Source organism: Phoca vitulina, unplaced genomic scaffold (genome assembly GCF_004348235.1).
Source record: "Phoca vitulina isolate PV1807 unplaced genomic scaffold, GSC_HSeal_1.0 scaffold59, whole genome shotgun sequence".
NCBI lineage: Eukaryota > Metazoa > Chordata > Mammalia > Carnivora > Phocidae > Phoca > Phoca vitulina.
In genome coordinates this window covers 5467676-5480304 of record NW_022589762.1, presented here as the reverse complement: position 1 = coordinate 5480304, position 12629 = coordinate 5467676, and the positions used below count along the sequence as shown (strand labels likewise).

General features: G+C 36.2%; 1 protein-coding gene across 5 annotated transcripts in view; it reads left to right on the top strand.

The window, feature by feature from the left end:
• Nucleotides 1-12629, top strand: part of CUNH12orf4 (chromosome unknown C12orf4 homolog) — a 63123-nt gene that overhangs the window by 30339 nt on the left and 20155 nt on the right. For all 5 annotated transcript variants that reach the window (XR_004297729.1, XR_004297728.1, XM_032390837.1 and 2 more), the window contains exon 11: nucleotides 3847-4049. Coding sequence is in view for 3 of the 5 variants with exons in the window: in XM_032390837.1 (XP_032246728.1) it covers nucleotides 3847-4049 (203 nt within the window). In the remaining 2 variants the exon portion in view is untranslated. The remainder of the gene's footprint in view (nucleotides 1-3846; nucleotides 4050-12629) is intronic.

Here is a 12629-nt window from a genome sequence, read left to right as displayed (position 1 = left end):
GCAGGATTGCATCACCACATGCTGTTTCCTCCACTTTGTGGAACAGGAAACTGTCCTCCTCTCTATCTAAAAATATCTTCATTGAGACAGGATTTATTGTATTTCTCTGCACAGATCCATAATTTAAATCATCCATATTTTGTGGCTTTCTTAAAATGTGCCAATCTCATTACCTATTCCGGAGGTACTGATGTGTGGGTTTTTTTCAACTTGCCTCTCTCTTGCTATATTTGTTTCCTTCCTTGCTCCTTTTTGGGAAGAGCCTATAGGTTAGTATCACATTATTACCACCAAATCAGGAGGCTATGTCATAGTCCGCATTAGAAAAGGAGTATCAAACTATTGGGTTAGATATGCTGACAGCATCTGAATTTCCATTTGTTAAAGGATGCCAACAGCAAGAAAGTTTACCAGAGATGAAGAAAGATCCAAATCACAAATGCTTTTAAGTTTTCAGGTTGAAAAAGAAAACAGTTTTATTTATATATTTATTACCAGGAGGTTTGCTCTATCATTATCTAAGTATTTATGGTTTATATTATCTAACTCTCACAACAGCTTTGTAAGAAAAGCAGTCAGGCATTATTTTTCTCATTTCTTACACGAAGTACAGAGGATCTATAAATCAAATTGATTTGCCCAAGATCACTCAGCCAGTAAGTGCTTAGAGACCAGATTTTCTCAATACCCAATCTAGTCCTTCTTCTGCTATATCATATTATTTTGATGACCACTGCCAGCTCCATGATTCCCATTTCACTACTGGGTAAAATGAGGCCAAGAGACAAGTCATGTAAGGTCAAACAAAGCAGTGCCAATTTGGGGATTAGGAGCACCTGACTCGTTCACTAAGTCATCTGCCTCACCACTGGACCATAGCCCATATTTAATGCTGCCACTCCCCTCATCTCAATGATCAGTTAGAGTTGAGGAGGTAATATACTTCACTGGGCCCAGAATGATACTGTCTCATACAGTCTGCCAGGTTTCTGATAGGCAGTCTGCATCTTTTATTGCCTTCCAGGGAAATTGTAGCTGTACTCTTCTTTTTATCTTTTATCTTAAGTCAAAAAAAAAAAAAAAAAAAAAAAGGCCCTTGCATGGGGCCTGTTAGTGGCATCCATGGATACAGCTTACGAACACTGGTAACTACAGATGAGTAAACACTGTGCTAATGTATATCAAATATTTTTAAGCATACTCTGTGTTTATAAATCAATATAAGTAAAATCCTAAGATAATGACTTTGAAGCAAGGGGAAGCAGAATTTGTGAGGTCAGGGGTTAGTGATGGAAGTGTAGTTCTTAGAAGCAAAGCTTTCCTAGAATTTTCATATCAGAATTTCCAGGGAGGCATGTGTGTTTGTAAAAACATATTCTTTATAAGCTTGTATATTTTACATATTTATACTGAGAAACTGTAGAATATAAAGGCCGATGGCTAGTGTGGCTACATAGAAAATGGAGTGATTATAGGAAGCATGGATTTTAAGGCTTGTCTATAAACATTTGTTGATCAAGTCATTCAACAAATACTTATTAAGTACCTTCTATGTACCAGGCACTGTTCTGTGTGCTGGAGATAGAACATTAAACAAGATAGACAAAATCCCTGTAGTCATTGAGCAGAAACAATGGTCTCTTTGATAAAAAAACTTTTGCACAGTAAAGGAAATAGTCAACAAAACTAAAAGGCAGCCTACGGAATGGGAGAAGATCTTTGCAAATATCTTATCAGATAAAGGGCAGGTATCCAGAATCTATAAAAGAACTTACCAAATTCAACACTCAAAAAACAAAAAATCCAGTCAAGAAATGGGCAGAAGGCATGAACAGACATTTCTCCAAAGGAGACATTCAGATGGACAACAGACGCATGAAAAAATGCTCAACATCACTCAGCATCAGGGAAATACAAATCAAAACCTGAATGAGATACCTCACGCTGGTCAAAATCGCTAAAATTAACAAGTCAGGAAACAACAGATATTGGTGAGGATGCAGAGGAAGGGGAACCCTCCTACACTGTTAGCGGGAATGCAAACTGGTGCAGCCACTCTGGTAAACACTATGGAGGTTCCTCAGAAAGTTAAAAATAGAGCTACCTTACAACCCAGCAAGTGCATTCTAGGTATTTACCCAAAGGGTACAAACATAGTGATCCAAAGGGGTACCTGCACCCCAGTGTTTATAGCAGCAATGTCCACAATAGCCAAACTATAGAAAGAGCCCAGATGTCCATCAACAGATGAATAGATACAAAAGGTGATATATGTGTGTACACACACATTATACCCACACACACATATATATATAATGGAATATTACTCAGCCATCAAAAAGAATGAAATCTTGCCATTTGCAATGACATGGATGGAACTAGAGGGTATTATACTAAGTGAAATAAGTCAGTCAGAGAAAGCAAATACCATATGATTTCACTCATGTGGAATTTAAGAAACAAAACAGATGAACATAGGGAAAGGGAAGGAAAAATAAGAGGAGAGCAGAGAGGGAGGCAAACCATAGGAGATTCTTAACTGTAGGGAACAAACTGAGGGTTGCTGGAGGGGAGGTGGGTGGGGGTTGGAGTAACTGGGGGATGGGCATTAAGGAGGACACGTGATGTGATGAGCACTGAGTGTTGTATGCAACTGATGAATCACTGAATTCTACCTGTGAAACTAATAATACAGTATAAATTAAATTGAATTTAAAAAAATTTTTTAAAAATAAAATAATCTCAAAGAATTTCAGTGCTGAGAAGAAAATAAAACAGAACAATGTGGAGAAGAAGAAGTGAGGGGTGTCCTATACCAGATGAGACAGTCAAGGAAGAGCTCTCTGAGGAGGTGACCTTTGATCTGAGACATCATTGTAAAGTCAGCCGTATAAGAATCTTGGGGAAAAACTTGGACAAGGCAGCCCTGATTTGGGAACAAGCTCTACATGTTTGAAGAACTTTAAAAAGCCTGTGTGGATGGGACAGAGGAGAGGGTAAGACAAGAGGACAGACAGCTAGGCAGTATCCAGGTCACATAGGCCATGGGAACCACAGTAAAGAGCTTGGATTGTTTTCTGAATGAAGTGTGAGCCTGTTGGACAATGTTAAGTAGCAGAGTTTTATAATCTGATTTATATTGAAATTGTTTGGGCTGCAAATGTGGAAATGGTTTGTAGGTAGGCAAGACTGGGAGCAGAGAGATTAATTAAGAGGCTTTGACAAAAACCTAGGTGAGAGATGATGGTAGTGTGAACTAGGGTAAGAGCATGAGGTAGGGTAATAGCAATTAAAATGGAGTATCTCAGGTTTGAGATATTTGTTGGAGATATTACTTAAAGTAGTTGATGATGAATTGTATTGTGGATTAGGGAAGAGATACTGAGATATAGAAAGTAATTAAGGGCAACTTCTGTGTTTTGTCCTGTGCCATTAACTAACTGAAGGGAGATTAGATCCACAAATTCAGATGGAGAATGCTGATTTAGGGTGTGGGGAAGAGAGGTAATCAAGCAACCTGTTTTTTTACATGCTCACTTTGAGTTAAGTAGGACATTTTGAGCATTTACATCAAAAAGTACTCATTTGATTTACTTACTTAAGACTTGGTGGTCACTTCATACCAATTTGTGAACCTAATGCAAAATTGGCTATTGTCTCTTTTTTTCATCACCTTTCCAAGAATTAAGGAGCGATGGCTGTATTTGCTTCCTGAGCCCAACATAGGTTCTTGATACACCTCTCCTAGTTCAGCTCATTGACTGCCCTAATTATAGTTACTTATAAAGCCTGTTGATGAATGTGATTTATTCATTTGAAAATCATGATTGTATTTGGTGTTCACAGGAGAATTTTACATTACACGGCATTCTAATCTCTCAGAAATACATGTTGCTTTCCACCTTTGTGTGGATGACAATGTGAAATCAGGAAACATCACTGCTCGAGATCCTGCCATTATGGGACTCCGAAATATACTCAAGGTTTGCTGTACCCATGACATCACAACAATAAGCATACCTCTCTTACTGGTGCATGATATGTCAGAGGTAAGCAGATAGAAGAATACCATGATTTTATAAATATGTTAACCATCAATACTGTGTAGTATTAATAATCCACTTTACATTTTAAAAGCACTTTTTAAAAAACTAATGGACCTTTGAATCTCCTATCTGGTTAATAGCATTGAGTGACATATGATACAAAATAGTGAATAATCCTTAACCATTTATGTTCAGAAATTATAGTCTTATAGTAGGTAAACTAGAAAATCAGAATTAGCTTTAGCTTTGGATAAGACATACGCCCCTACTTCTCTCCCTCTTCCTCCATTTTTGTCTTAAGTAGCATTAGATTTACCTCCACATTTATATTTGGCCTACACTAATATTAAAATTAGTTTGCATTCTCTGAGTATGCATTAATAGGCAACAGAAGGAGATACTAGGTAACAGGAAGAAGCCAGCCTCATTTTAACATTCTCTCAAAGATGCTCAAGGATGCTTTTTGGATAATATAAGTGTTGGCTTCTACAGTTAAAATGTGGCATAATCATCCATTCATTTTATTATGTACTGTGCTTTGGAAAAAAATCTTCCCGTGACTGCTTTCTCTCCTGTTTTCCTTCTCATCCACATAAAAACTGGTTAGAGGGAATAAGCTGAAGAAATAATACAAAGACCAAAACTCAATTTCAAATAGTCTGGAGAAACAAAGTAATCTCAAAACAGTGGTGGTGCAGGCAAGTGCTTCTGGGAAAGCTAGTGGTCAGCCTGGTGATGAAGGACCCACATCAGCAACTTGGGGCCTGCTGGTTTGGAGGTGGCTTTTTTTTTTTTTTTAAACGAAATGGCTTAATGCAAATTGTGAATGTCAGGAAGGAAGTTTGATCATTGATTATTAAAAGTTATTTCTCGAAATAAAAGATGTATAAATGCTGCTTTTTAGAGCAAAACATTTCGATTCATTCATTTTAAATGCAATACCCTATGTAAACACACACACAAAATCAATTCCAGGTAAGATGAGGTGATTTTAAATGATTTACCACTTACATCCCATTTGTATTTTCATCAGACACGTTGTTTCAATTAAGAGAATTCTGGCTCCATCCTATGAAAGGTGTATCCAACTGCCTGATATATCATTCCATTCACTTATATAGCCTAAGTCATACCTAATATGGTATCAGGAGAGATTAACACACATGGTTTGTTTGGGGTTTTTTCAACTGTAGCTTTATAAAGTTTTAGTTCCATCAGGAATGTTTAGCCATTGTTATCACTAACTAGTCCATCTATAAAAGTCTTTGGAGAATAACAAAGAAAGTTTGTGATGAATTCCAGCCGCAAGGAAACATCCAAACATTCCTGCAGCTGGACTCCTGGTTAACCAGTTTATAAAAATGGTTATATGTAGGTGGGAAACAACCTCAAAAACAGTATTTCCAAAAGTCACTAAGTTTGGATTTACTTCCAGACATCTGATACTACTAGCATTCCCTCTCCCACAATGTTACAAAAGTTACATGTTTTAAATTGGGACAGCCAGCTGCAGGACATTAAGTTTGTTTCCAAAGTGTCCATTTTAATTCACAAAAGTATATTGAGCCGCGATCCTCCCATTTGTTGTATTTAAACATCCATTCGGGTCAAGAAGTTTATTCTACAAACTCAGACAACATTGCACAGGATATAGAGTTAATCTTTGTTTTAGCTTTCATGCAAGGGTCCCAAAGCATTTTCAGGTGTTGTTTACTTCCTCTAACAAACAGAATTTCTAGACGCTCGGTTACCACATTTTAGTGTGTGCACAGTAATGACGATAATGTCTGAAACAGCCCATGTTCTGTGGTAGCTAGAGCTGTAGAAATTAATTGCAGTTTAAAAAAAAAAAAGGAAAAAATCATCTATCAGCGAAAAGAAAGACATCCTGATAATCACCAGTTTATCTCTATAGATATTTGTAATCTAAGATACTGTCATACTGGTGCCAATCTAACCTGATAGGTATGGAATGAACGTGCAAGCCAAGAATATCAAGTTCCTGATTTCCTTTTCTTTTTTGTTGTTAACTTATTGAATAATTTGGGACTTAAAGGTTTTAGTTATTATAATTGTGGTTGATGAAGATGTTATTTGTTTTTAAATTTTTATTAGAGTAGAATACACATATAGAAAAGTATACATAAGCATATAGCTCAAATTTTCACAAACTTAACACCCATGTAACCATACCTAGATCATAAAACAGAACATTATCACCACCCCAGAAGCCATCCTCATGCTCCCTTCCAGTCAGGTAAACCACACTCTCTCCATGAGGGTAACCATTTTTTTCCATTTTGAAAAGCATAGATTACTTAGGCTTGTTTTTGTAGTTTATATAAGTAGAATCATATATACATATTCCTGTATCTGGCTTCTTTCACTCAATAATTATGTTTGTAAAATTTACCCTTATTATTGTCTGTGGTTGTAGATTGTTCATTCACATTGTTAGATATTACTTCACTGTGTGATTAGACCACAATTATTTAGCAATGCATTCTACTATTTATGGACATTTGGGTAGTTTCTAGGTTTTGATTATTATGACTTACGTTGCTATGAACATTCTAGTACATAGATTTTGGCATTTCTGTTAGGTATATACTTAGGAATGGAATTGTTAGGTGTCACGGTATGTGTATGTTTAGCTTTGGTATTTACAACCAAATAGTTTCCCAAAGTGGTTGTACCTAACCCATTGTTTTTGAATGTGAAAAATAAGAATGCCAGACTGTTCCTCACCTTCAGATAATGACTGAGAAACTGATTAATAGTATTTCAGGTACCTCAGAGGCATATACTTGAGAGTAAAGAATAGTTTTTCAGTTTCTCCCATGGGTGTATGAACTCAGAAAATAATTCTGATATAACTTTTAAGACATATACCAACTAAATCTTAATCACCTCTGCAGTTCAACCTTACCCTAATCAGAAGATTCAAGTTGAATAGTCAAAGTATGGCCTGTTATTTTTTAGAAGATATTGTCTGCAATTATAATCATAATTGACATTTTTAAAAATTTTAATTACAGTGTAGTTAACATATAGTGTTATTTTAGTTTCAGGTGTGCAATATAGTGGTTCAGCACTTCCATATAGCAACCCAGTGCTCATCAAGATAAGTGTATTCTTAATCCCCTTCACCTAGTTCACCAATCCCCCCACTGACCTCCCCTCTATTAACCAGTGTGTTCTCTAGTTAAGAGGTTGTTTCTTGGTTTGTCTCTTTTTTTTTCTTTGTTCCTTTGTTTCTTAAATTCCACATATGAGTGAAATCATATAGTATTTGTCTTTCTCTGACAAGCTTATTTTGCTTAGCATTATACTCTTTAGATCCATCTATGTGGTTGCAAATGGCAAGATTTCATTCTTTTTATGGCTGAATAATATTCCATGCATATATATACCACATCTTCTTTATCCATTCATCTTATTGATAGACACTTTGGCTGCTTCCATAGCTTGGCTATTGTAAATAATGCTGCAGTAAACATAGGGGTGTATATATCCTTAGAATTCATGGTTTTGTATTCTTTGGGTAAATACCCAGTTGTGTGATTAGTGGATTGTAGGGTAGTTCTATTTTTAAATTTTTGGGGAACCACCATACTGTCTTCCACAGTGGCTGCACCAATTTGCACTCCCACCAGCAGCACAGAGGGGTTCCTTTTTTTTTTTTTTTAAAGATTTTATTTATTTATTTAATTGACACAGAGAGAGAGAGACAGCGTGAGAGGGAACACAAGCAGGGGGAGTGGGAAAGGGAGAAGCAGGCTTCCGGCCCAGCAGGGAGCCCGATGCGGGGCTCGATCCCAGGACCCAGGGATCATGACCTGAGCCGAAGGCAGTCGCCTAACCAACTGAGCCACCCAGGTGCCCCATCACAGAAGGGTTCCTATTTCTCCACCTATTCACCAACACTTGTTTCCTGAGCTTTTGATTTTAGCTGGTATCTCACAGTAGTTTTGATTTGTATTTCCTTGATGATGAGTGATGTTGAGCATCTTTTCATGTCTGTTGGCCATCTGGATGTCTTCTTTGGAAAAATGTCTGTTCATGTCTCCTGCCCATTTTTTAGTTGGATTATTTGGTTTTGGGGTGTTGGGTTGTGTCAGTTCTTTATATATTTTGGATACTAACCCTTTATCGGATATGTCATTTGCAAATATCTTCTCCTGTTCAGTAGGTTGTCTTTTAGTTCTTTTAGTTAATCCTTTGCTGTGCAGAAGCTTTTTTTTTTTTTTTAATGTGGTCCCAATTATTTTTGCTTTTGTTTCCCTTGCCTCAGGAGACATATCTAGAAAGATACTGCTACAGCTGATATCAGAGAAGTTACTGCCTGTGCTCTCTTCTAGGATTTTTATGGTTTCAAATCTCACATTTAGATCCTTAATCCATTTTGAGTTTATTTTTGTGTATGGTATAAGCAAGTGGTCCAGTTTCATTCTTATGCATATTGCTGTCTGATTTTCCCAACACCATTTGTTGAAGAGACTTTTTCCCATTGCATATTCTTGCCTCCTTTGTTGAAGATTAATGTCAAAGACCATATAGTTGTGGTTTTATTTCTGGGTTTTCTATTCTGTTCCATTAATCTATGTGTCTGTTTTTGTGCCAGCACCATACTGTCTTGAATCACTACAGCTTTGTAATATAACTTGAAGTCCAGAATTGCGATGCCTCCAGCTTTGGTTTGCTTTTCTTTTTTCAAGGTTGCTTTGGCTACTCAGGGTGTTTTGTGGTTCCATACAAATTTTAGGGTTGTTTGTTCTAGCTCTGTGAAAAATGCTGTTGGTATTTTGATAGGGATTGTATTAAATGTTTATATTGCTTTGAGTAATATAGACATTTTAACAATATAAATTTCTGTTCTATGAGGTTGGAATGTCTTCCATTTTTTGTGTCATCTTCAATTTCTTTCATCAGTGTCTTATAGTTTTTGGAGTACAAGTATTTCATCTCTTTGGTTAGGTTTATTCCTAGGTATCTTACAGTTTTTGGTACAGTTGTAAATGAGATTGTTTTCTTCATTTCTCTTTCAACTGCTTCATTATTAGTGTATGGAAATGCAACAGATTTCTGTACATTGATTTTGTATCCTGTAACATTCCTGAATTCATTTATCAGTTCTGGTGGTTTTTTTGGTGGAGTCTTTTGGGTTTTCTATATATAGTATCATGTCATCTGCAAATAGTGAAAGTTTTACTTCTTTCTTACCAATTTGGATGCCTTTACTCCTTTCTGTTGTCTCATTGCTGTGGCTAGGATCTCTAGTACTATGTTGAATAAAAGTCATGAGAGTGGACATCCTTGTCTTGTTCCTGACCTCAGGGGAAAAACTCTCAGTTTTGGGGGTCAGGCAAGTTTTATGAAAAAAGGGAGTGGTCACTAATGTGAATTATTACCAGTAAGGACAATTAGAATATAAAACTGAGAAAAGGTTTGGTAATTAATAATCATTGAATTATAACCCATTGTATAAAGTAAATACCCATAAGTTCATACTGTTGTAAACAGATGATTGAATAAATAAATAGGGGAGAAGAAACAATGCAGAGGAATTCCAAATAATTTATATAGATACTCATTCTTCAGGGAGGGAAGCAAAAATCACCTTTCACATGTGTGCTGTTCACAGTGAGTGACTTCTTTCTAAAGAGTATGTTGTGGAAAGGTTGGGGAACGGGAGAGGGGAATAACTTTACAGTGGAGAAACCTGAGAATCACTGCCTCAGCAGGTGATCCAGATCAATGTCAACAGTCATAAATCATGTTGATAAGGTGTATTGATATGATATTATAAAAATGGCTCCTTACCTCTGTAGTCTTCCTACCAAAATCCATAGCACCAGTCTGACCATGAGAAAAACAGCAAATTCCAGTAGAAGGCATCCCTTACCTGACCAGGACTCCTCAAAACTGTAAGGTCATCAAAAACAAGGAAAGTCTGAGAAACTCACAGGCCTGAGGTGACATTATAACTCCATATAGTATAGTATGCTGGATGTGATCCTGGAACAGAAGACATCATTAGATAAAAACTAAGGAAATCTGCATGAACTATGGAGTTTAGTTAATAATAAGGGATCAGTAGTGATTCTTTCTCTCTTTTTTTGGCTATGAATTTGTTTATTGCATCACATTTACTGCACCCAGTAGAAAGATTAAACATGTACTCAGGGTTTTTTGACTGACAGCAAATAGAGATTCTTTAGTGAGATCTTGGCAGTTTGACGGTATATATATACTGTCTGTCATGTATACATGGCATACATATGTATATACTTGCATGCATACATATATATAATTTCATTGATGGAATAATAAATGTCAGAAATATATCAGAAAAACATGTTTATATTTATTTATATTATTTATAAATAATAAAATAATAAATATACCTAGTAGTGCAATTGCTGGATTATAGGCTATTTTTAAATTTTTGAGGAACATCCATACTATTTTTCAGAGTGGCTGCACCATTTTGTATTCCCACCAACAGTGCAAGAGGGTTCCCACTACTAGGTATTTACCCAAAGAATACAAAAATACTAATTCGAAGGGATACATGCACTCTGATGTTTATAGCAGCATTATCAACAATAGCCAAATTATGGAAAGAACCCAAATGTCCATCATAAAATTCCATATACAATGGAATATTAATCAGCCATAAAAAAGAATGAAATCTTGCCATTTGCAACAACATAGATGGAGCTAGAGAGTATTATTCTAAACATAGGTCAGTTAGAGAAAGACAAATACCATATGATTTCACTCCTATGTGTAATTTAAGAAACAAAACAAGCAAAGGGGAAAAAAAAAGAGAGGGAGAGGTAAACCAAGAAACAGACTCTTAACTATAGAGAACAACTTGATGGTTACCAGAGGGGAGGTGGGTGGGGGGATTAAGGAGTGCACTTGTGATGAGCACTGGGTGTTGTATGGGAGTGCTGAATCACTATATTTGTATACCCAAAACTAATACTACACTGTATGTTAACTAACTGGAATTTAAATTAAAACTTAAGGGGTGCCTCGGTGGCTTAGTCGGTTAAGTGTCTGCCTTCGGCTGAGGTCATGATCCCCGGGTCCTGGGATTGAGTCCCACATTGGGCTCCCTGCTCAGTGGAGAACCTGCTTCTCTCTCACCCTCTGCCTGCCACTCCCCCTACTTGTGTTCTGTCTCACTCTCTCTCTCTCTCTGTCAAATAAATAAATAAAATCTTTAAAAAAAAACTTAAAAAATAATAATATGTATATAAATTTTAAATAATTACAATACCTTAACTCTATAAAACAGCAGTTTTTAAATTTGTGTTCTGAAGATCCCCCTAGGATCTTAGCCCCTTTCTAGGGCTCAGCAAGATTTAAAATATTTTCATAATGATACTAAAGCATTATTTGTCTTTTCCATTCTCATTTTTTCATGAGCATCAGTGAGTTTTTCCAGAGGCTATACACAACAGATTAAATGCAGAGCAGATACAAGAATCCAGATGTCTTCTATTAAACCAGGCTTTAATGAGATTTGAAGATATGTAAATCATTGCCACTCTTCTCGCTTAAATTTTTTTGTTTGAGGAAATATAGTTACTTTCTACTGAAAAAAAAAAACACAAAACATGTTAGGTGCGCCTGGGTGACTTGGTCAGTTAAGCGTTGGACTCTTGATTTCGGCTCAGGTCATGATCTCAGGGTGGTGAGATTGATCCCCATATTGGGCTCTGCACTCAGGGGGGAGTCTCCTTCTCTCCCTCACCCTCTCCCCACCCCCTGCTTGTGCACACACACATCCTTTCTCTCTCTAAAATAAGTAATCTTTTTTAAAAATATGTTAACATGCAATAGGTTTTTCATTGTCATTTTTAAGTGAAACTGATTCTTTTGTGTGTTGCTGTCCAATTTCCCAACACCATTTGAAGAGACTTTTTCCCATTGCGTATTCTTGCCTCCTTTGTTGAAGATTAATTGACCATATAGTTGTGGGTTCATTTCTGGGTTTTCTGTTCTGTTCCATTGATCTATGTGTCTATTTTTGTGCCAACACCATACTGTTTTGATCACTACAGCTTTGTAATATAACTTGAAGTCCAGAATTGCAATGCCTCCAGCTTTGCTTTGCTTTTTTCAAGGTTGCTTTGACTATTCAGGGTGTTTTGTGGTTCCATACAAATTTTAGGATTGTTTGTTCTAGTTCTGTGAAAAATGCTGTTGGTATTTTGATAGGGATTGTATTAAATCTGTAGATTGCTTTGGAGAGTTAGACATTTTAACAATACTTGTTCTTCCAATCCATGAGCTTGGAATGTCTTTCCATTTGTTGTTGCTTAAATTTTTTTCATCAGTGTTTTGTAGTTTTCAGAATACAGGTCTTTCACCTCTTTGGTTAGGTTTATTCCTACATATCTTACAGTTTTTGGTGCAGTTGTAAATGGGATTGATTCTTTAATTTCTCTTTCTGCTGTTTCATTATCAATATTTTTTACATTTTTCTGTTTTAATTTCCAATGTAATAACTATCAAGAGATAAAATCCACATAGACAAAAGCTCATTGGTGTCCTCATTGATTTTTA